This window comes from Clytia hemisphaerica, unplaced genomic scaffold (assembly GCF_902728285.1).
Source record: "Clytia hemisphaerica strain Z4C2 unplaced genomic scaffold, Clytia hemisphaerica genome assembly, whole genome shotgun sequence".
Lineage (NCBI taxonomy): Eukaryota > Metazoa > Cnidaria > Hydrozoa > Leptothecata > Clytiidae > Clytia > Clytia hemisphaerica.
The window spans coordinates 335263-361591 of record NW_027104496.1 but is presented as its reverse complement, the minus strand read 5'-3'; the positions used below and the strand labels follow the sequence as shown (position 1 = coordinate 361591).

Here is a 26329-nt window from a genome sequence, read left to right as displayed (position 1 = left end):
TGGGCCTTAAATTTCAAAACAAAGGCTGAATAAAGTCTAAACCAAGCTCTATCCGATCTTTTGCAAATGGCGCGAATCCAATGGAACAAATTTGTGGAGCAAGAGACTAAAAGTCATAATTTTAAAGCACAAACATAGCGAAAACGAAAGTGGTGACACACAGACACACAAAGCACCGCTATTAATATATAGATGTCCACAAAAGATTTCAAAGTGCTTTAAATATCAGATAACATCAAGCAACACAAGTCCCTAAGAATTTCAAAATTCCATTTATGTTATTGCCAGTATTTACAGGATTATTCATAAGATGACTGTAGGTTCAAAGCTACGGATCATGGAATATATCCAAGCTGAACCCGACTGAGAACAACAATGCAGTAATCAAATTGGCTGGAACTTTATAATTCTCGTTAGGTGGACTTTAAATGGATTTTAGTATTAAATACTAGCGGTCACCCGGCGTCGCACCCCCAAGTAGAGTGTTGTTGAACACATCAAAAGACCTGATTATATAATTATTATTTCATGCGCTGATTTCCAGAAATATTATATAGCCAAAAAAAGGGCAAATATTTAAAATGAAAGAATGACAAAAAGGAGAATATTTCACAGTAAGAAAACCAAAGAAAATTTTATATATTTTCAAAATGAGATGAAATATTTTGCATTATACTTTCATATATAAAATATTGTAAAAAATGTAAAAATTTAAAGTAACTTTTGGAGTTTTTTGAAATAATGTACGTGTTAAAAAGTAAAAATATTTCAAAACAGGGAAACAATTTCATATTTTCTGACAGAATGCAAAAAAAAAAATTTCATAATCTGAAAGAATGTTGATAGGAAAAAATTCCCCTAACAGAAGCCATTTTATGATTTCCAAAAGCATGCTGCAAGAGCAAAAAATGTCACATACAGTACTTGGAAACAATCAAAATTTCCAAAAAAATGTCAGAAAATAAATAAATTGTCAGGCCAGGAAATCACTTGAGTTTTCTACATTTTTTAAATGCATGTGGAAGAAAATCTCCAAATTCACGACAAAAGTTTCCACGTTTTAAATGTACATACTGTCAACTGCTTTAACTTGGGATGATTGGTCGAAACATGGGACTGTTTGATTGGAGAATTAGAGATCGCACGCCGAACGCTCCATTGTTTTGCCATTTTTTTAATACGTCGTTCATTAACTCAAATCAAATGACTTTGGAGGTTCGGTGAAATGGTGGCCGAATTGCCGTCCCATGTTTTGTCAGATAGTCCCAAGCTGGAGCAGTTGACGGTAAGAAAATCTCTAAATTCATGATAAAATTGTCCACGTTTAAAACAAACGTTGCAAAAGATCTCTAGATTCACAACTAAAGTTTTCCACGTTGTAAAATGCACGCGGGGAAGAAAATCTCCGAGTTCAAGAAAAATTTTAATTGTACATGTGAGGTGATTTCAAATTATTTACATCCATATTCAATGCAATAAACCTTTTAAGAAGTATAACATGACATTCTTCATATTGGGGCCATGGTATGGTGTTCCGGATCCGGTTATCAGCTTTAAAAGCTGAAATTTATAACCGCAACGAGTTTTCACTAACTGTCACTAAGCCCAGCAGTTAATTCATTGTTGTAGATAAAAAAACCAAGGGAAATTCAATCATTAACCGGTCAATTTTGCTCCATGTTTAAATTTTTAGCTAAAATCAGTTCATCAACCACTTCCATTGTTGTGTCGGCGGCATTGCATTGCATTCGTTGGGTGCAAACTTTTTTCATATTGCAACTGCAAGTACATATGTAATTTTTCAGGTATAGCATGGTCAGATTTATTCACAGTCACTTGCCTTAGTACCCTTTATGTAAATATACAAACAAAATTGAAGTTAGTTTGTTGTGAAAGTTGATAAAATGTCCTGTGTTTCCAAGACCACAAGCCAAGAGATTGTATCATAGTGTATCATCTCTCGCTCATTCCAGCTCAAATCCAGAAAGGAATATTAACAAAATTTCACTATCGACCATTCCTTGTGACAATCGTACACAAATCATGATCCAATTCAACTCATCAAAGCATAAAAACCAAAGCAAAGAAAAGTAGCGAAAGAGCTGTTTTGACAACGATCAACAATACGCTTCTGAAACGGCCGACGTTGCCCGATCGACAAGGAGAATAGAGCGCCGTACGGATATTTACCACAGACGTTCCTCGAAGAAATGACGTCTGCCGTCTCGAAAAAAGAACATCCTACTGTTTTTACCGCCGGAGCTTGATCTATAAAGAGACTCATGTACAAACTCACGAAATTGACCAAAACCGGCGTTAGACTTGAAGGAGAAGGAGAAGGAGAAGGAGAAAAATTACCGTTTTAACAAATATTTCCTATATAGATAGGAAATATTTAATAATTTTGCCAAAATTTCCGAAATTCCAAAAAAAAAAAAAATACTTGCAATTCCGATACCCATTTTCTTGGGTATTTTTCCTCGTTTTGGCTAATTTTTCATCAAATTTGATTTTTCATGTATGAATTCCGAAAAAGGGGGATAAAAACTTTATAATACCGAAATTTCGAAGCAAAAATTCATATATTTCCGATACCGAAGCAATTCAGAATTCCGAAATACCGACAGAATTTTGCCCGATTTCCCAAATTCCGAAGAAAAAAGGGTCGATTTCCGCAATTCCGAAATACCGTACGAACCCAACCATTTACGTCGAGTTAACTTTTACATGAAAATCAGAAAAGAAAGGCGCTCACCAACAAATTTCAATTTCAAACAAAGAAGGTATAATAAAAAGAACTCACCATTTGGACAGAGAACATTGTAGAATGGAGTCACCATATCACCATGTACTTTCATCGTATGATTCTTCCAATTGAGCATGTTCACAATTCTTGATACCAAAGAAAATTGCCAGATGATACCAATACAAGAAACTCCAGCTCAATAAAAATTATTTCAAATACATCTGATATCAACCCTAACATGTACAAGCTGTTTGGCCTCAAGTTTAATGAGGTCACAATCGAATGTTTGTATCTTGAGCCAATAAATTTCGAAAACTAAGCTTCAGTGTCGAAAATTTGAAAAAAACAACACTTGTTCAACGCTGAAAACGTCATCGCGTCGGCTATTCGTTGTACCAGGAAGTCGGTTTAATTTTCCTTGCGACCAAGAAGGTAATGTATACGTGTAAAAATATGAGAAAGGATGGGTGGATATTGATTAGTGATGCTCAACTTGAGCATTATTCTGATTACCATTAAAAAAAAAAGAAAAAAATACAAAAAAAAGTCCATTTTTTTTGGTTTGCGACCAAAACTACATTTTAAACAATTTTAATTATTTTTTATACAAGAATATAAGTCTGCTAAATTTTTTTGTTTGTTTTTCTCTCACCATGACAGTAATTTAGAATGAACCAAAAATCATTCGAAATCAGTTTCCAAGTTTATTCCAGGTTTATTACAAACCCGATCATGATCGGATGACGTTATCGGGGAAAATGAAGCAGATTTCGGATTTCTACAACCCAATTCATGTAGTATTGTCGATCTGTACATTATAGACTCATTGTCCGATAGTTAAAACGTCTATACATATGTCCGGTAAAAAAACAATTAAAACCAATTCCAAGTTAATCTATCATCATTTTCAAACGATTTCCAAAACAAACAAAAACAAAAATATTTGTATAAAAGCGTAGCGTAACCAAAAAACAACCAAACGTAAAAAAAGTGTCATTTCAAAACAAAACCAAGTTGGGAAGACGAAATTTCTAATAAATAAGCAATTTACCAAAGCAAGATGAAAGAGTTACCGAACGATGAAGGAGGGCGTGAGAAAGGTGAATAGTGGGCGAAGAAAATCAGGACGCCCAAGCCGCCAGTTGAGCCATGTCATCATCATCAGCAGCGGCAGCTGGTTTCTTGGAGGCTGAAAACCAAAAAGAAATTGTCAATCATAACTCCAATTTTTCTTATGTGTCGTGTTTTTTTTATGCAGCCCGAAAAAAAACTTCACAACAATTCTCCTAGTGGTTCAATTACTGTCAAAATAACTGTAGTCTTTTAACTAGAAGTGACCCTTAAGTGATAAATATCGTAGTCAGAAATGACCTCCCAAAAAAGTAGAGTAAACGAGGGGACGCAGCCTAGTGAACACTCTTTCATAGGCCATTTCACAGTCGAAATGGATCATGGGTAATCAGGAGTGATTGCGCCTCCATAACGGCTTTATGTTGGCTAGACGCAATAATCAAAACTTTACACCAATAGTAAGTCGTCATCAGGGTGCAGTGGTACTGATTACCCATTACGCTTTGCGTCACCCTTCCCATATTCAATAATCTTTAAAGAAGATCATTCCCTGGAAATTTGAATAATCATCATTCTTACCCGGGGTAGCGGTAGGAACGCTTGGTAGATCTTCCAGGCCGGCATCAGGAATGACGGGTGTTTTATCGATACCTAACATGGCTTCATCCAGATCTTCCTGTTCTAGTTCTTCTAACTCGGCTTCTAATTCATCCTGTAAAGGGAGTAATGAATGAAATTTTGTGTTAGTATTGAGCTCTTCCAGAAAATAGTCATACCTTCGTACATGGAGGATATATTGTCAGGGGGAGGAGGGGGTGACAAATATACCTTGTTCCAAACTTTGGCGGATTAAGAAGTTTTTCCTATAATAAAACTGTCAATGATTTTAAAGGTTTCAGGGTCCAGTAGACACCCAGTAGCTAGGTTTTTAATAAATCATTGTTTAATTCAAGGATTTTTCTAAGCACTTTGAGCTGGGCCGCTTTTGTAAATTTAGATTGATTTTCTAATATGTCTGAAAGGCATTTCTGCACTGCGAAGCTGGGAAAATTAGAAGCGCTTTAAGCCCGTGCAGTTTGTTTAGTGAAAGAACCCTGGTAGGGGCTTAGATGGCTAACTTCCCGAAAATTTTCGAATACGTAGATAGTATTAGTTATATTTGCTCAAGAACAAGAAAAATGTTAAATCTTGCTAGAAAATATTTCTTCTTTTATTTAGGACTGAGTTTCAGAATTAAATCTTGGATTGAGTATTTTGGTCGGTACACGGACACAAAGAAGTGCTTCCTGTTTAAATGGATGGTTGGATTGGTTCACTCTACAATTCTTATTTCAAAATAATGAAACTTTCACTGTGTCAGAGATTTTAAAAGGTTGCTAACGTATCGTAAAGTGGCACGTTCCAGTTAAAAATCCAAGTTTTATAATTTAGATAGGCTTGAATTAAAACTGATATTGCCTTCTCCAATTTTGTTCCGATTTAGACCACACACCAAAACATAATTTCGCTGGTTTATTAATCATTTGAAGATTTTTAACGCAAGTTTTCAGCTTTCTAAGATAAGGTTTTCGTTTTCTATTTCGAAGTCTGACCGACCAGTGTTATGTCTGAGTGAAATTTCATGTATTTTACACACATATGTGCTATTTACTTCAAAAGGGGAGGTGCAAAATTGATTAAATTTTAGAGTTTAAAAATATCGGACAAAAGATGAAGAAAACACAAGAAAAAGTTAATAGTGTACATTATGACTCGGCTTTTGAAAATGCTGGAAAAGGTGTGACGAGGTTGAATGTACGTTTAGTTGTGACGTGTAATAGCAGCTTTAACTTTTTGTTTATTATACACTACAACCAGGTTCAGCTGCCGATTTAATGAAAAGAATATTCTTATAAAAAAAGGACGTGAATTTTTTTATGTTTGCTTCTTCTTCCAACTTTTTGATCATGTGATTAGAAAATAGACCAATCCCAAGAGGAGATTTTGGTAACGTGATCAAAAAGTATGCAAATCGCAACTTGTCTTTTGTTTGTAACAAAAGAAAACCGAACAAAAAGCTAAAACATTACATTGCCAGACCGGGGTTTTTTATAATGACTAACGAGGTTGAATGTATACGTTAGCTGTGAAGTGTAATACCTAGCAGCTTAAACTTTTTGCTTATCACGTTCAGCTGCCGATTTTATGAAAAAAAACTTTCTTATAAAAAAAGGACGTGAATTTTTTTATGTTTGCTTCTTCTTCCAGCTGCGTGTAAAAGTGGCACGAATTTCTCACGAGTGTTGACACAGTATATTGTGTCTACAGAATAAAGAGTGTATGAGTCATACTGCCGTTTTTGAGACGTTGGATCATGGTGTTGAAAGTCTATTTCTGGGACCCTTGAAATGAGAAAGATCCCTATATAGTATTTTTCATACTAGTGTTTTCACAAGATAATTTTTATTCAATTTAATCAAATTTAAAAATGGTTAAAAGTGTTTTTATTCATTTCTTTTCTTGAGTTTCGCAATTTATGCTCTCGTGAAATGAGAGGGCTTTTTTTAAATAATTTCATTAGTTTTTAATTAAAATTTTCTGATCATTAATTTCGTTGAAATTTTGAAAATCATTAGTTTTCAAAAATGACTCATCATCATTATTATTATTATCATTCAAAACAATTATTGCGTCATAAAGTAAATGAAATTGGTAAAGAAAAATGGAGGGCTTGCGAAAGAAAATATCAGAAAGCGTTGGGGGGAGGCTGGTCCAACGAGTCTTCAACTGACTCTCTTTTATAACAAAGTACAGTAAAATTCGTTTGCAAAGTGAAAATAGGGATAGCGAAGAAAACAGTTCAGAAATAGTTTACCGAAATACAGAAGCTTCATTTTGTCTAAAAAATTCCTCAAAATCAGGGCTAAAGAACAATAATGTTTGGTAATTTGGCAAAAACATCTTAAAGGATTTTCTAAACTATTGGTGTACAATTGTCAAATGGTACACAATTTCAGATTTTCGTGGCCTTACAAATATCAGGATTTCAAACTAAACAAGACGACTGAGAGTCGAAAATTTCGCAAAGTATTTGATTATTCATAGATGAAATAATCATATTAAAAACGACCGGGGAGTACTAGAGTTGGAGAATGTCAATCGGACCTGAGAAAAACTGGCTCTAACAGAGAATAAAGTTACCCTTACAGAGACAAGGCGAAAATGTGACTCTTAGAGCACATTTTCAAAAAAATTTCTAACCTTCTAGAGATTTTTTTGACTTTTTCCGTGCCTTAAATAATTCAGAGACTTGGGAAGGTCAAAAACCAAACCTTGCACATACCTGGCACCTATTTATGCCTAAGTATCCCCCCGTCACCATTTTAATAGAATGCAATAAATAGAACGGGGCTAGAGCTTTATTGTCACCCAAATGTGAACTGTCCCAGTGTTGCCAAGTTACATATCAATATCATACCAATATCTTTGACTATTTACAAAAATATTAGGTAAACTAAAAACATAGTTTCTCAATATTTCAACATTTTAGTCATATATAGATTGTTCACCTCTAATATATCATTCCAATTCTAACGGTACACAACTTTCTACTTTAACATAACTTGGTGCTGAGAATTACTTTGAAAGGTAATTAAAGTATCTAAATCTACATACTTTTGAGACGACAGACTTCTCTTTAATGACAGATACATTATATATACTATCTCAATAAAACAAAATCAAACACAATCAAATTTGACGGGCATTTACTTTGCTGATGCCTTGAAAAATCAATATAAAAATTTTGCCATTAAGGGCTATTTTTGGCAAAATATTGCTATTAGATAAAAAAAACTGTTTCAAGTCTCGAAAAGGACAAATTTGGAAAATGACATAAATATTTTAAATTTGATGGAAATTAATTTAAATCTTTAATGCCAATTCTTTTTCTGCAAAAATGTTTTACCTTAAAGCTAAAACTTTGTTACTGCTGTGTTACTTGCCTTGCATCCATATTATTGAGACGTGGAATTTTTTGAGAATTTGTTGATTGACTACCCGGGGGGGGGGCACTCAATTTTGAAAACGACCGTACGTTCGGCCAAAAATCAGGTCTCTAAAATTGGACCCTTACAGTGCAGGAAAAGTTTGGCTGAAAATTGACTCTTTAGAGTGCAATTTTTCGAAATTTTTTGCCCTTTTCAGGGCAAAGTTTTTTGAAATTTCTCAAATTTTACCTCAAAATTTGGTCTTTTCTCAAATTTTACCTCAAAATTTGGTATTTTCTCAAATTTTACCTCAAAATTTGATATTTTCTCAAATTTTACACCCTTAAAGTGCATTTTTTTCCCACTTGCTCACAAATCAACCCTTACAGTGCACTTTCCAAAGTCCATAAAACCTACCCTTAAGGGCCGCACGTCCGGTAGGTCAATTACCTGGAATGCCCTCCCCCCCCGGATTGACTAGTAGGAAATCGATTTCAGAGCAGGTCGATCAAATTTGATTGACTTCTATTTCTTTTTTTTGATCAATAACCAATCAATTTGTTCCAATATTCGATAGGTAATGAAGGCTATTAGAAAATTTTGAGTATTGGTCATTGATTGGATGATTGATTAAACTTGCAACCGTTAAATAATCAATCTGGATTGATCATCTTAGAGCCAATCATTGAATAATCAAACAACTAATGTAATCAAGCCTTCCTTAATGTCATAATTAGCATAACATTATCAAATACCTATCAATTACTGTACGTTGGTCTAATGTCAACATCCCCCTTCTAATTTCGACAACCTTCTTGAAAGATAGGGATAATTGCAAGGTCAGAATCGCTGATGGAAACCATTTTTCTTTGCTTAGCGATCAGAGAGGAAAATACCTTTTGTCTATAAGTGATCCCAGCCTTCCTATTATTCCTATCTCTAAGGAAGGGTGTCGGAATTAGAAGAGGGATGTTGACATTAGACCAACTTACGGTACCAGAACCAATCGATACCCAGTCAATTAATTTGTTATTGATGTTTCATCGATTGAAAATGAATCGATTGTTTTGAGTGGGAGTCTGACACTGTATAAAAAAGTTTGTCTTTTGTGTTATATATCTATCTGATCAATCAAAACTCAAATCCATAGACCTTTTTTCAAAGAGGACGTCCTATTGAATAATTATGTAGTCCAGCCATAGAAACAATGATAGTGTACTTCATCATGCATATTGTAATAATTACGCATCATTTTATCATTGTTTTTTCTGCTGGACTACATAATTATTCAACAGGGTGGCCTCTTTGAAAAAAGGTCTATTGTACATTCAGTATTCAATCAAACTTGACTGCTTGATACAAATTTTCCAGTAAGATTTTGATATAGACTTCTGCCGTTTAGGCTCAATCTCTTTCCAAGTGAACCGCTGTGAGTGGGAATCCCAAACTTTGATTTGACGCCTGCGTAGTCCAATGACCACTATCCCACGAAGCGCCAATCCAACATGCCAGACTCAATAAATACAATCGATAATTTTTTCCAATCGATGACTAATCAATAAATAATCAATGGATTGGATATCGTTTGATTTCGATAATTGATAGACAATCGAGAATCAAGATTTTACGGGAAGCTCGACTGGCTATCAATTGTAATTGTGATCGATTTTCCATCGATTTATTATAAAGATGTTCGATTGATCACAATTGACAGCCAATCGAGTCCAATCGATTAAAAAAAATCTATTATCAGTTAGAATAGTCTCGATTATCGAAATCAATCGACATCCAATCAATCAGTTGGTTATAAATTAGTCATCGATTGACATTGAGTCTGGAAAATGACGATTAACACATCGCACCTACCTCTCTAGTTAAGAAAAGTTAACTTCTATCACTTATAGATTGACACCCCCTGCTATGAATTCTTCTGTGAAATACTAAGTAAACGATAATCTTTCTTACAACACAACCTAATCAAATATCAACAAATAATTCTACCTGTAAAATTGAAGATCATACCTGTCAGGTCTTCTCTTTTGTTGTTTTTGTCTGTATTTGTTGTTGTGTGTAGTGATGTTCAAGAGCAACTCTTTAATTGTAAGATTCCTATCACTTTATTGGTGCATGTTTACTAACTACACAAACATAAAATACTATGCTAAAAGAAATATAAGCCTCTTTAAGTACTCTAAAAACACCAAAAACATGATAAAAATACAAATATCCAGAGCAAGTCTGACAGCATGATCAAATCCACCATTTAAAAAAAAACGAGAATGTTTACGAACGCTTGGTTCCACCTACCTAGCACTTGCGGACTGGAATCATTAAATTTTATCTTAGCGAGTGAGTCCATATTTTAGAATCTTCGAGAATGTTCTAGAAGTTTCAACTACTTTCGTTTTCTAAATTTTTCATTACACCGCCGCCGCGAAAGACGATCGTAATACTTTCGCCATGCGAAATTAACAAGCAACATGCTTAATGAACCTACCTGATGATGAAAGTTAGTTAGCAATGCGAAAAGAAAAATGAAAAAAATCAGTCAGAAAATATAGCATTTAGCGAAAATACACAACACGATAAATTCATCATTGATTGTTGATGGGGGGAGAGAGAAGGGTTGTGGGGAAAAAATAAATAGGAAGTTCTGGTCGCAAAAATCAGTTTTATTGACAATTGAATCATGCTTGATGGTGAGCATTGTCATCAATAATGTTTTTGTGTGAAAAACATATAGAAATACAAGGAAAAAATCCAATGAAAATCTGCAAAAACGGAGATTTCCGGCAATACCGGAAAAAAAATTTTTCTCAAAAATCGAACTCGGTCATTTTTTGAGCATTGCGAATACGCATCTTTCTGCAAAAAAATCAGAAAAAACTAAAAATGAAAATTCGAGAAAAAGTCAAAAAACCGGTTTTCCGGCATATTTCCGGCATTTTCGGCCGGAAAAAAATGTTTTTCAAAAATCGGGCTCCGTCACATTTTAGGTATTGTCATATTGCATCAGTGTGCAAAAAATTAGAAAAAACTAATGAACCGATCCCGAGAAAAGCTGGCAACGACGAACGAACGAAGGAACGAACGAACGAACGGACAAGGGTTAATTTAAAGGACTACCTTAGGTAGGTCCAAAAAGATGCATACCTCGTCAATATCATCACCGAACCCAACATTGGTGGAGATAGCATCGGAGATTTCGTTAGCGACTTCTGTTTGTTCAGAGATGTCGTCCATCAAATCGTGCACATCGTCCACATCCCTGCAAGTAGATGAACATAATTTTGCGATCGCAGTCGAGAGCGACCCAAAACTTCCTTTTCTCTAGCTGTCTACCCGAAGGAAGGAGTGGGCGCCATTGCTTTTGCCTCAAAGTTTCCATGACTCAAATAGATTTGTATTCCCCGTGCATGTTCAAGTAAGTTTGCAATCGCAGTCGAGAGCGACCCAAAAGTTCCCTTTTCTCTAGCTTTCTTCCACTTACCCTTGATCCTTTTCTTAATTAATGAGCATCAAGCAGAGAGGCATCAAGTACTATTTTGGGAATCTTTGATATGACCAAGCTGGGTCGAAGCCACAACCTTACGCACCATAACTTGATGTACTAGCTTAATGCTATGGCCGATATAAGTGGGTATGTGGGACGCAACCCCATATTTTTGGTTAGGAATTAGATAGAATCTTGAAACATTGAGAGGGGCCCCAAGAATAAGGCCCGGCAAAACATTTTATGGCCAAAACTCATAAACCCAAAAAAAGAGTGAACTATTGACAATGCCATATATATCATAAGGATTAGCCCTACAGATATCTTATATAAAACACTAGATAGACCTACTCTGTATTTACCAGGCAACGGCAGTTGAAACAATCCACCATATTTGCCGAAAGTAGACCATAGTTCGGTACCGGAAATTTTTTAAATCAAATTACACAACCTGCGTAGCGCAAAGCAGGGAGGTGAGAGAATGGCACCGAATTGTCGACTTTAGCAAAATTGGCGGATTATTTTGCTTCAAGTAAGGGACGAAATAGCTCCATCTAGTGTTTTATATAAAATACCTGTGATAGGCCCTACTAATAAGCCTTACAGTTGTTGATGAGCGTTCTTGAGGGCTTTAGCAGCGTATCCCATAGTATTGAGGACTTCTGTATTGGTGTTGGCATTTTCTAGCGCTTCTCGTTGCATTTCGATCTTTGATAGGGTGCCGTCGATTTGTTGAAGTTGTTTTTCAAGTCTCTTCTTACGTTTCAAAGCGTTCAGAGCGACTAAAAAAGAAAACGAGGGCACGTGAGGTGGAGAAAGTTGTTCTTTCTGTTTTTCAAAAATGCTATGTAGTACGAATATGGTATGAGATACTTATGATGGCTTTTAAAAGCTAAATCAACAAGCTGCATGCTGAATGGACCAACCTGATGATGAAAGTTAGATAGCAATGTGAGGAGAAAAACGGAAACAATCCGTTAGAAAATATAATGTTTAGCGAAAAGGCATAACGCGTTAAATTTCATCATTAATTGTTGATGGGGAGAAGGAAGGGGAGAAGGGAAAAAAGATATAAAAAGTTTCGGTTGCTGAAATCAGTTTTATTGACAATCGAATCATGCTTGATGGTGGGAATTGCTATCAAAAAAGTCAGAAAAAACTAAAGACGAAAATCCGAGAAAATGTCAAAGAACCGGTTTTCCCGGCATATTACCGGCATTTTCGACCGGAAAAAAATGTTTTTCGAAAATCAGGCTCCGTCACATTTTAGGTATTGTCATTTTGCATCAGTGTGCAAAATTTCACAAAAAATATTAAGTACAGCTCGAGAAAAGCTGGTAACAGACGGACGCACGTACGAATGTTAATTTATAGGACCTCCAGGTAGGTCCAAAAAGAAAAGACAAAGACAAAGAATCAAATGTCTCTCAAATCAGTCTGTACCTCCATTGTACCACGGCACCGTACGATAGATATCCTAAAGTCTGTTTACGATAAGTGCACACTCTTTTTTTCTTTTACCTATAACTTTTAAAGGAATTCTTCAATCTTTATAAATTTGGTATCGTTGGAGAGATATTTGTGAGTGGAACAATTTGAAATTAAAAAGTCTTTAAAAAAATTCTAAAAGCGAAGATGAAAATAAAGAAGAAAAAAATGAAGATCTTATAGAAAAGTGCTATAGCTTTCATTTTCACTGGAGAGATTCTTTGATCTTAGGAGGTCATCACTGTGAAGAAATTTCACTGAAATATTTATTCAATATAAAGTTATAATACAAAGTTAATAAAAGTGATTGACCCCAAAAACCAGCAGAAAACACCAGAAAACAGGGGTTTGTACTAGTAATCGTATGGTTTGGAAAGCAATTAACGATTAATCACGAGTAACAAAGGAGAAAATAGTAACTTGCACGAGTCCGAAGGACGAGTGCAAATTACGGTATTTTCTCCTTTGTTACGAGTGATTAATCGTTAATTGCACGACAAAACATACGATTCCGAGGTAATCGTCAGTAAATAATCATTTTGGGAGAGACTTGGGAGAGAAAAGAATAAGGGGACAAAAGTGTCCCCCCGCCGAAGAGTGCAAAAAGTGGTAATAGTGCAATTAACGATTAATCGCACTCCTCTAAACCAATCAGATTGAGTAATTTTGCACGGCTGACGATTATAGACGTCAATCAGCTTATATCTTTGTTTGATATCTTTTGACTGAATGATTATTTTTTAGAATTTTTTTCACAGTGATGACGTTCGATGATCAAGAATTCACTTCAGTGAAAATGATAGTTATAGCACCTTTCTATAAGATCTTCATTTTTTTCTTCTTCATTTTCATCTTCATTTTATAATTTTTTTTTAGATTTTTTTATTCCAAATTGTTCCACTCACAAATATCTCTCCAACGATACCAAATTTATGAAGATTGAAGAATTCCTTCAAAAGTTATAGGAAAAAGAAAAAAAGAGTGCACACTTATCGTGATAGACTTTAGAACAGTATTGAGGCCCCCAGTCATAATTCTTTTTCGATAGCTGTATACACACTCTTTCTACCTGGGCTGCTCAAATTACCTCTTAATTGCTGAGCATTAAGCAGAAAGGCATCAAGTACCAATTTTGAACTATGTACAGAGTCTTTGATTTGACCTAGCCAGAGATAAAACCAACAACTTTGCGGAACATAGCCCGCACTACATTACAGATTGTTAAAAGGAAACACAAACTAGATTTTCTTTAATTTTGACACTTTGAGCTCATATTTTGAGTTTCACTCTAAACAATCGTAAAATTTTCTTTTCTCCATTTGAGTTATAGCTGGTCTGAAATTCGGTATATTGGCAAATTTGGATTGAAATTCTAACAATTCTGAAAGACATCAATTTAACACTGGAAATCAATCTGAAAATTTAAAAAGAGGTCTCAGAAAAGTCATAGAAACGCGAATCGAGTTTTAATTGGATAGTATTTCATTTACTTAAGCCTTTGAAGTTAGTAAGAAAGTCAAAAATCGTGATGATATTCCAAACGAAGAAAATTTCACTTTTGCGGGAAATTACAAAATCTAGGAGGGAAATTACAAAAGCTAGGAGGGAAATTACAAGTTCGCGGGAAATTACAAAGTAAGGTAAGCAAAAACGTGAAGAAAAACCATGAGATTAAGAACGTGTATACACGTCACTCGGGTTTGAAGGGTGAAGAAATGAAAATTAATTAAAAGTTATTTAGATATTTGAAACCCACACTGTAAGACCTAAAACTAAGTATTGGTTGAGCTCAAAGAAGCTGATTGAACATGGATTAACCAAAAAACTAGACCAAAGCTCAAAGGTGTATCAGGAGATGATATCCAAGCTTAGGGGAATACGCCTTTATGGAATGCATTTTAGCTGGGATTTGAAAGTTATTGGTGTATCTATTGGCATTTTCAACCGAAAGCTGCCTTAAAGACTTGTAGAAGGATATAGACCCTGATAAGACTTTAAATGTTGGCATTTCTTGGTCCTAACTCTAATTATACGGTGAGAGCAGAAAAGGACCAAAACGCCAACAAAAGTCAACAAAATTTCAAACTCGAATATCTCAAGATCTACCCACGGAAATCCTATAAACTAGTCCTCCAATCGATCATCTCTTTGAGCATCTACTGAAAGTAATTTTTTCCATTGAAATTTCTCAAAAAATCTGACAACAGCATAAAAATTTGCATTTTGAAGACTTTTTGTCAAAGTCAATCAAATGAGACAAAAGAACCAGGTTTGAAGATCTACTCTTCAGGTATCAGATGGTACAATCAGTTGTAAACAAGCTTACCAAGTACCCTAACTTTGTGTAATGGCGACATAACTTGTCTAATTCTGTCATAGCACATTTACTAGTTTGGCAAATCAAAGATGACGGCAAGAGATTTTGTTGATTACGGTTGGCAAACAATTTCATCGTCAAGAATGCAAGTTGAATTTTTTAATTTGCGGACCTAGACGGGGGTTAGGGTTAGGGTTGGATATTGAGAGTCAAAATGTAAGGGTGAAGGCCTTGTTAGGGGCATTCTTACCCGGTCACTCAAAAGTCAATTTTAGGTTAGAAAACCCTCAATTGACGTTGATGGGTGGGTGGGTTATTAAGATTGTTGACGTTTTCTTCAAATCCAGAAACATTGTATTGATTTTCATTCCATAATGTTACTTTGCCATGTTTCTTTTTGATTTGCTTCATTTATTTTAAAAACCACATCAAAACAGCCTTGGGTTTTCTTTGTTTGATGGCCGGCATAGCTCTTGAATTTTTTCACATGGCTGCTATATTACTTCAAATAAACACCCCCTTCTTTTAAACGCCCCCTTGAATAAATGCCCCCCGTTTAATTAAAAATTTTCAATAAATGCTCCCCTCAAACGCCTCATCTCTAGGCTGCGGTTACAAATAACTTGTGTCCAATCGTCTGATACTTTTTCTTACTTTTCTGAATATGTTGAGTCGGAAAGTCGCAAAATTGTCGGAATTTTATCTCGATTGGATCCAACCATTTCCATTTTGCATTTTCCACATTTTTGTAATTTTTCACAGCACTTTTTAACATGACATTAAGAAGGTGAAAAATAGTGACTTTTGGTCGAAGGGAATGCACCAAATTTTCCAATGTGAAAAAAAACTAATTTTCTAGCTTAACCTTGTGGCTAATTATTCTAATTTAGATTGTGTGACAAATTGGGGCTAAATTGGTATGTGGCTAACAGCACCAAGGTTACTTGTAGCTTTCATTTAAGATTTTTGACTGCAGCTATTTCAAAAATAATTTCATATTCTGGAGCTCTGAAAGTCTAGCTTTAAGCTAAGGTGATTTTTTGTGGCTAGTGGTAAATTGTGGCTTTGAATTTTGATCTTGATGAAATTTGATGTAGGGTTCAAAATATTTTTTAAGTAAAAAGTCTCTGAAGGTGCTATTCTGGCTCCAGAAGCAAACTATAGAAGTTTTTGAGAAAAAAATGTGAATTTTTGTGGCAAACTTAAGGCCTTAAAGAAACATCAAACGAATACCTTACTTATCCAAATTCCCAAAAACATACTTTAAAGAGAAGGCAAGATCTAACTCGAGGAGGAATAAGCATCCCTGAGTGTGAATTATTGTGATTAAAAATAACTGGCTCTGTGAAAAATAGTGGCTTTTTGCTAAAAATTCACATTTTTTGACAGGATTTTTAACTTTTGAGCTACTTTTTTAATTTAATTAAATTGAAGGAATTTATGGTATAAATTGAGTTTAAAGAACAAACTTTCCAGAACTAGTTAACCACATTTAATCACAATATTTGATTACATGGTTTTGGTTATCAAAATAAAAGTTTTTTGCTAGTTTCATTGGACAAGTCTTGTAGATCTAAAAAAGAATCTAAAAGAATTTCTACCTGTTTCTATTCATTTAATATTCATTCATTGATAAGTATTTTTAAGCTATTTTAGGGAGTATTTTAAAATTTTACATTTTATTCTTGGTAGCCACTTTCCATCACCTCTTTTGTGTGAGACAGGTAATGTTATATATCTATAGATCTCTATTTAAAATTATTAATGGATTATTTTCAATTCATTGACTTGCGTGAAGGAATGTGGCTCAAAATACTTCTTCTTAAAATACCCCTCCTTTTTATTAGCCACAAAACATCACAAAAGGACTTTAGTCATGGATCATGGTCAATTCATACAAAAGTAAAGTCTTCCTAGGTTAAATTTAAATTTTCCTTGAAATCACATCTTTAAACAGGCTGGTGTATTTTTGTGGATATAAATTGTAAAGTGTGAGATATTGCCTTGAATTGGCATAATTAAAGTCTGTTCACGATAAGTGTGCACTCTTTTTTCTTTTACCAATAACTTTTGAAGGAATTCTTCAATCTTTATAAATTTGGTATCGTTGGAAAGATATTTGCAAGTGGAACAATTTGAAATAAAAAAGTCTTTAAAAAAATTCTAAAAATGAAGATGAAAATGAAGAAGAAAAAAATGAAGATCTTAAAGAAAAGTGCTATAAGTATAACTATCATTTTCACTGGAGCATTCAATCAGATTCACAAAAGCAAAAGTGAAAGTATAGGCAAAAATATATTCTTTTTTGACGTGATTTGCATATATTAGAACAGAAAGAAATGCTAATTTGTCAAAGATTTGTTTAAAAAAACCACTTTATTTTTTGTTGAGTATCGGCTAAATCTATCGAAAAAATACGCATCTCAACATTAATCTTAAAATCTCTTTTATTGTTAAGTATCCCGTACTCTTCGCTTGAGAAAATGATTGACAGATTGAAGTTTTTCACCCTCGCGGGAGTTCGCGGGCGTTCTTGGTCAATCCTCAGACTGCGCTAAAAATGGTAGACGTAGCTGTGATAGATCATTTTGATGAAAGTTGTTGGAATGTTTACAAAGGTCTTGACAGAAAATTGTTTGTTTTATTTCAATGATGATGGTGTTGTTATTAATTTTGTTAGATCTGACATATTGATGTTTGTATATGCACTATATAGTTTTGAAGAATCATATTCTGGTTTTCATGTTATTAAATGCTGTTTTAGAGCTTTAGGGCTAGCCTATCTAACAGTGAGGATCTTATCGCGATGCTCAGATTACGGAAAACACCAGCTTTTTGCTGATTTTTGCCTAGATTGCCCAAGACCTGTAACCTTTTTAGCTTGAGGGAAGAAAAAAGTTTCTGGGCGTGCCAAAAAAAGGCCTACTCAAAATTTTTTCATCCTCGCAGGATCCATTTCCAAACTCAAAATACATCTTTTTGTCTAGGGTTTTTTTTGGCAAGTTATTCCTTCGAAGAATATCGATCACTTTTGTTTTCCCCTGAAGACTGTGAGAGAAAAAATATTAGCGCCCTCTATAATTAAGTAAGTAAGCGCTCTAAGTATAATTCTATATTGACGTATATGTTAATATAATTCATGCAAAAATAATGATAATCTTTTTTTTTATTTTCAGGTATGTCGCTAAACATTGACGTCATCGTGAATGGATTTAGCATGAACAATAGGACCGACAGACTCGACAAAAAGAACAAACAATAAGACGACCCGAGAATCTTACGATGAGGGCGTTTTGTCTCCGCCTGATATCACGGCCACAGAAGACGCTGTTTAAAAAGTGGGGGTAAAAATAGTAAGTAATAGCTTTTGTAAGTGTTTATTTTGCGAAACATATAACCATTTTCTAATATGGTCTACAAATTAGCATTTTTAGAATTTTGATAATGGAAACTTAAATATATAATGAAGAAAAAATTAAACCATTTCAATTTTTTTATATGTTTAACCCCTCCAGAGGAATTTCGATACACCTTATCGGAAATTCTACAAAAACAATCGCACTAAAATGGATCCGTTGAAATTGGGAGGTAAACATAAATGGAAGCGAGTAGCGCTTAAAGTTCCCGCGTAAAACGAGAACTCATTTGCTTATATCTGGCTTTTTTATATGTTCCTAAAAATACACTGAATTTGAAAAAAAACAAACAAAACAAAGCTTTCAAGATGCTAGCAGAAGCTATTAGAAAGAGAAAAACAACAACTTTGGTGGTTCTTCAGTTGATTTGGAGGCTCTTTTAGTATCAATATTATGGGTGTTTTGGGCCAAATTGAAAAGTGGTCAACCAAAACACAAAATCAAAAATCTTACAAACAAAATAAGTAACTGTGATTTTTTTTTAAAATAACCCTTAAATTTTCCAATTTCAACTTTTAAATCAACCGAGTCGCACTTTTAGACTCTGTAATCAGGTGATTATATCGTACTAGTGAGGTTTGTCACGGAAGGACAAGTGTTAAAATATAATGGACCTTCTTTTGAAAAATAAAATGATTATCAAAAATGAAATGTTGTTTTAAAACAAGTACATACCCTAGTTAGTTTAATAGGTTTATTCATTTTGAAATAAGTCAAACAACAAAAAAGTACTGCAAGCAGAAACTTTTTTCAAATATCGAATTCCTTCGGTGACAATTTCAAGACAAAAAGTTTTTTCACCAGTTTTGTGCAAGTACACTATTCTTGATATTATTGCAAGTTCTATCTATTGGTACCCCCTAACAAAAAATGAAATTACATTCCAAAGCAACCTCCTTCATATTCACTTACAAGGTCTGAAATTTTTGTCCTTCCGTGACACTTTCACCTTGTCCTTCCGTGACGGATTAAAAATATCTTGTTATTTTTAGAAATCTTGAACTTCAATGGGTCTAATCCATTGAAGGAGAGTGTCCTACGAGGTTTAGAACCATTTGGGAACCAGCTCAACCCTGTATGAAGCTCAGAATAAGCTTAACTAAGGCTCCAGTACAGCGATGTAAGCTTACAGCGTAAGCCCAGGCGGTTCTGGAAGCCTAAAAACCGTTTTTCTGGCAAAACTACCGTGAGAGGTCCTAAAGCCGACAGCCCAGCCTAAAGCCGATGGGGTCTTTCAAAGATACAAACTAAAATAAAAACAAACCTTTCGCTGTGACGCAACGAAGATACCAAAGTGTCAACTAAACTGAGAGATTTGATACATTGAACCAATTGAACCAAATAACAATGATTGCTTCTTATAACAAAACATATTTTTTTATTGCAATATGCACAACGTCATAAATGACACCAGTAGTAACAGCATCATAAAAAGTAACGAGATGTTTTGATTTTCCAAAGCACACGAAAATATAAAAGAGGCTGTGTACGAGCGTGCTCATTTTGAAACGTTACGTAATCAAGCCTGGTTTCTATTACTTTACACTGGCACTTGGCTTGATTCCGGGGCAAGGACTTTGTGTAAGGATACATATAGACGACGTATATTACATTATATTATATATTACATGATAAGAATACAAATAGACGACGTATATTACAATTATTATGTATTACATGACACCTTGCTCCTATTCTAGTAAAGATAATATATGTCGTCAAAGAGTACACTTAAATGAAGAGCTGTCCGATTGCGGGCCTTCCGTAAATAAACATCCGGACTTATAGGTGGTAAAGAGGGCGTTGATAGTTGCCGCCTCATTGATTCGATGTTTGTTATTCAAATTAGTGCTACCGCATCCGCCCTTTTTTCAACTTCGCGCCATTTTTACAATTTAGTCTGTTTGTTTCTTGATGGAAACCAGTCCAAGTTGTTTCGTATTTTTCCCGCACAAGTCACTTTTATTACAAAACTGTTATCGTTTTAAACATGAGCAACTGATCCAGAATAAAAGGTAATTATTTTTACAACTTGCACTTTTTAATTACATTAATTGACATCTTGACATTACAGCTATCTTCTAAGATGTTTTGTTTCGAGAGTTCTAGCAATAGTTTATCGTTCAACTTGGAGAGGGAATGTTTGTAAACATAGAATTTTTTTTCATAACAGTTATTTGGGGGGTCGGAATTAAGCTGGGCTGTCGGCTTTAGGACCTCTCACGGTACTGTTCCCAGCTGGTTCTAAACCCTCAAAATCGCTTCTGCACCATAGAAATATGCTAATTAGAGCCTTTGGAAGTAGCTCACTTGCTTGCAAGGTCGCGTTTTACGTTTTTTGCTTAAAAAAGCCTTAAAAACGCTTAAATAGAGCTTTTAAGCGTTTTTAAGCTTTTTTAGTGAAAATTGTCCGTTCTGCCCCCTTCGCTGGACTTCAATGGGTCTAATCCATTGCAGGGGAGTGTCCTACGAGGTTTATGACCATAGACCTTTTTTCAAAGAGGACGTCCTGTTGAATAATTATGTACTCCAGCCATAAAAACAATGATAGAGCCATGCATAATTACTGGTTTTATCATTGTTTTTCTGCTGGACTACATAATTATTCAACAGGGTGGCCTCTTTGAAAAAAGGTCTATTGGGAACCCGCTCAGCCCTGTATGGAGCTCAGAATAAGCTTAACTAAGGCTCCCCTGCCCTAACCTATTTTATCCAATTCATATATCTTTGCACTCTACTCACTTAATCATATTTGAAGCAATTTTGTTTTGACGTCACTTGCCTACTTACCAAACAGTTACATCAAAATGCCTCGAAAATGTCAATATGAAAATTGCGCAATCAGAGAACGTATGTCTCGCTCATTATAAAAAGGCTGAGACAAACTTTCAATAATTGGATTGTAACATCGAGTTATTTCTCTTTTGTTAAGTCACCAGGGGGTAAATAAAACAGACCTTGATACATTTATCGTTATCGTTTCAACTTGACGATTCGTTTAAAACTCAGCCTCCTAAATATTTGGGGTAGGTAAAATATGTACAAAGAAATTCATACTTTTCCAACCCGGCGAATCTATAAAAAAGAAGCGAACAATAAAATATAATTACCCTTTCTAAATAAACCTCTTCGGTGGCGAGCGTAGTCTACTCTGACGTAATTGTAAAATTTATGTGATGGGAGTTTGACATAGTAATGTAATGTTGTTTGTAGGCTGCACGCATCCCCTCTGATATGATTTGATATAGCAAAACTATATAGCTATAACAAAATAAATTCTGGGGATGCGTGCAGCCTATGTTGTTTGGGGAATTACGAAGTGCTCTGGAATTTCGATTGCATTTATTCAGGTTGATTTTTTATGACTTCTAACGGTACTTTTTCTAACGAGTTTGATTACTCTGTTCTCACACTTATGTCTTTTTTTTCCGCGTCCTTTTCCGTGATTACTTTTATTTATATTTTCAAAGACATGTAAGAAGGCATATTGATGTAACTGCCAAAAATATTTTTACTTTAGCTATAATTACTGCTTTCAGTTTGCGTGTTTTGAAAGTTTGATGTGTGTACTCCGTCTTCGTGGAATTTCTTAAATGGCATGAAAACAGAGTATGCAATGTCTTTAAGAACAAATTCCTAAAAGGCTTTTGTTGTTCTGTAAATATTTCCTTTTGGATTAAGAAATTCCATCTTTTATTGTTCTAATGATTATAATATTTATTTATAAGATGCTTTGTTGTCTTTTTAATCTTTGTGTAAACTTGCATATGTTTTGCATACATTCCAACTAAATCCAACCACGGCAATTCGGCAACCATAATTTTTGCATACAATTCAATATGGCGGACGCAAAGGCGAAAAGGTCTATTAGACCAAGTTATGGTATTAAAGTTGTAACATACCTCTTTTATCTTTTGTTCCATGTTTTTTGGCTGTCATAAGTTCTTGTGTTATCTTTTTCTCCAGAAAATCTGACTTTTTTGAGAGCATTTCTTCTGTTGATCGAAGCCTTTGAATTGCATCTTGAGTGGATGGAGCTACTTCCTTCTTCTTTGATGACCCGAAAAAAGGCATTGTTAAGTTCCTAAATCAATGTATTTCGAGTAATTTAAGTTTTAATCAGTTTAAATATATAATATTTGGCAGACCTTTCCAGCAGTCTGTGGGTTTTTTTTCTGATTTTCTGAAGTTCTTCCACCTTCGTTCGCTGACAAACTTCTCGCAAATAAAAATTGCTGCTCTCAGCAATATTTTGCTTTACCCGTGTCACACTCACCTAAATATCTTGAACATTCGCTAGTAAATGAATTTGTTTTAGTAAAAGCGACCATGCTGAAACATTACATCATGTTTTCTTTCCGCCGATCGACGTTTTTTTTATAAGAACAAGCTAAAAACATTTTACAGGCTTTGCGCAATGTCAATTGAATTCAATGTATTTCTTCAATTGACATTGCTTTGCGCGGAACCCAGCCAAAACCCTATTTTCTTAGGAAAACGGATATAAATACATACTCATACAAAAAATGGTAAAAATAAGAGCATGTTAAGAGCATTTTTAGGCTTAAAACTAAAAAATTTAAGAACATCAGAAGGCTCCAAAAATTTTGGATGTTTTCTGAGGTAAATAAGGACAAGGGCTTGCTTGCACTGTCCTAAATTCCCAGCCTAATTTCAAAATGAAGAATCTCTCTATTTTCAAATCTCCATGGGCATATTGTGTGAAGATAGATAAGATGTATACGTTGTACCCATTAACGAGAGAGCTATATCACGTACGGGTACCTCTACGGCAATGAATTTAAAATTTTTTGAAAATTGGGGTCATGTATGTGCGAGCCATCAGGGCCCCTCTTTGAAACCCTCCTAGGTCTCTCAAAGGGGCTCAATAAACGATAAATTAGCGATCGATTCTCTGAAGGGGTCCCAAAATTACGAAATACCAAAAAATAGACACCCTGAGAGGGTTATATAATCTGTTAATCTGGTAAAATTTGGGTAATTTAAAAATTGGGAAAATAGTCCCTCAAATGACCGAAAAAAACGTCCACCTAGTACCCCCCTCCCTCTGGGCCCCTAATATCATAGGCAGGGGATATCGAACCATTGAGTTTCAAGCCCGAAGGGCTAGAAGAAGTCAATCTCTTTGGTAGGATTTGAAGCCAACAAATCCTACCAAAGTTGCGCGGCCTTGAGCGACCCGCCTGGTTTTTACACAAATGACAGATTGAAACTAAAATTTACCGCTTAATTTCGAAAAATATATCACTCGAAAACAAAGGAATTGCTAGATTCAATCCGTCATCAAAAATACGGCGCATATTTTAAGGCTTCAATTTTTCTTGCCTGAGAAAGGTTAGAGATTGACCTCTAGCCCTTCGGGCTTGAAACTCAATGTATCAAACCCCTTGAGGAACTTAATTTCTAGCTATCACAAATCTTCTCCGTAAGGGGTCTAAGTTACTCGCTCGGGATTAAAGTTTTTGTTTTTACAAAAGTGTTCCCGTTTCATATCAGACACATATTTCATATATAGGGCAGTGTCTGCCTATTGTTATATTATGCTGATATGAGCAAAAAGATGTTTTTCTTTTCCTTTTTCTGACCAATCTTGCTCCACACCTGTGTCAATCCAATGTGAAAAAGCTTGTGAATTAAAATTGATTAGTAAGCAAACGACATCACTCTTATTTAAAAAACAAAACCTTTAATTTTCAGCTATCACAAATCTCCTCTGTAAGGGGTCGGGGTTTCGCCTGGGATTGATGTGAAAAGAAAAACAAAGTCAAAGATGACAACGCAATAAATTTTTGAGTTGGATATTTTCTACAAAGGTAATTCATCTTACTACAAATAATTAAAATAGTTGATTGTTGACACGAAAAACAAATAACAAAACAAAATAAAATGAACATCATGTGGAAATTCTTGATATGCGCGACGTAATGTTTTCTAAGGAAGGACCCCGGTTTTTGCCAGTAGTGGCAAATTTTATACAACTTTTGTCTACGTAGTGGGTATTTCCGTAGAAAACATTAAGTCATGAATATCATGGCGCAAGTCAAGTTTATTTCTCCTGACATTTTTTGACAAAATCTTCTTGCCGATACAGTGGAATCTCTATAACTCGAATGTCTCTTTAACTCGAACAAGTCTCGTGGTCCCTTCATTTAAAAATGCCCTACTCTATATCTCGAAACGTCCTTAACTCGAACAAATTTGTGTGGGCATGTTCGAGTTATGGAGACTCCACTAAATAACAAATGATACATGGTCTTGACTTACGCATATTAAAGGTTTTATTTTTACATAAGTGTTCTTTTTTCACATCAGACACATATTTCATATCAGAACAGTGTCTGCTTATTGCTATATTATGCTGATGTAAGCGAGAAAAAAATAATTTTCTTTTCTTTATTATGACCAATCTTGCTCCACATCGTGTCAATCCAATATCAAAAAGGTTGTAAATTAAAATTGATGAGTAAGCAAACGATGTCATTCTTATTTAAAAATAAAACCTTTAAGAATATAGCCAGGAAAACTGACTCAGAAAACCAAATCTCCGATTATTTGAAGAGGAGTTTTTGATGAGAGTCAGATTCCGATCCTAGCAGAAACGGAATGATAAATGCGCACGTAGGCACAACAAAAAATGCACTGAAAGGAAGTACGTATTTTGTATTGGAATGAGTTGTATCGGCTGACGTTTTAGTCTGCACAATAGACAGGTCTAGACTTTTAGGCCTTACTAGAGGTACGAGTTTAACGCTCGAAGCGTAGGAAGGTATGACGTAACCTATAGAAATTAGAATAAAAGACGATTCCAAAAAGAATACGTACCTTACGTATGCAATGTTTTGAGTGCGAATAATATCTTAAAATAAGTTAGACCAGTTCGACCATAAAATTAATGTTTTGTTATGAAAGACCACAAAAAGAACATTTTTATCCAATTATTTTTCTATGATGAAGCTATATTAGGAGACTCCACTACACTAGACTGTGGATATCAATTTTGTTCAAAGAATTAAGTACTTGTTTACCAAAATGTAGGTCATTGCGTTTTCATTATCTTTATCTAGATAATTGAGTCATAAACATGGCGTTCTGAATTTAGAGCGCCATTGTCATCGATCAATGTTTCTGACTTCAAAAAAGTCTTTGTAGACTTGTTTCCAGATCTAAATATTATAACAAATTAAAAAAAAAAACTAAAAAGAAAAGAATTATTTTGAAACTACTGTAATTTCAATGAAAGGAAATTACTTTTAAAACATACTGAATAATCTTTTTATGATCTACTTAAAAGCAATTCACCTTGTGCCATTTCTTCCAAATAATGTCTAGTTGAAGTCCAAAAGATTTTTTATTCATGTGCAAAATATTCCCCAACAACTTCAATCATTTTGAGGCTGATAATAATCTAAACGAATCTAGGTTAGCTGACCATGAAGCTGATTAAAGTTGCCATTCAAAAATTGAGATATGCCAATAAAAAAATCTCAGCAGTACACTTTACAGTTGACGCTCTCTACTGTTCGAAAGCCATTGTTAACAAGAAACTCTCATAAATGACGCTCTACTATTCGATACGCTCCCTTATTCGATGAAAATCGAATAACCTTTGAAAATCGAATTAGAGAGCGTCAACTGTATATTTCTCTTTAAGCGAATGGGAAGATATTTTGCAGAATAAATAACTTGTTCACGATATATTTTCGGAATCGAATCCGTTCGGATTCATAACGAAACTGAACGGACAGCGTTTCCTCTCCGATAGTAAAATCAACGCTCTTAAAACATGTCACATACCAGAACAAAACGAAA

General features: G+C 34.7%; 1 protein-coding gene across 1 annotated transcript; it reads right to left on the bottom strand.

Annotated features, from left to right (window-relative positions):
- Positions 1–3220: 3220 nt before the first annotated feature.
- Positions 3221–22722, bottom strand: LOC136821695 (charged multivesicular body protein 4b-like). Its single transcript, XM_067077903.1, has 5 exons — positions 22402–22722; positions 11883–12060; positions 10939–11053; positions 4397–4529; positions 3221–3935 (listed from the first exon to the last, which is right to left on the bottom strand). The coding sequence occupies exons 1-5, from the start codon at positions 22571–22573 to the stop codon at positions 3868–3870; spliced, it is 666 nt and encodes a 221-aa protein (XP_066934004.1). The 5' UTR covers positions 22574–22722; the 3' UTR covers positions 3221–3867.
- Positions 22723–26329: the final 3607 nt, after the last annotated feature.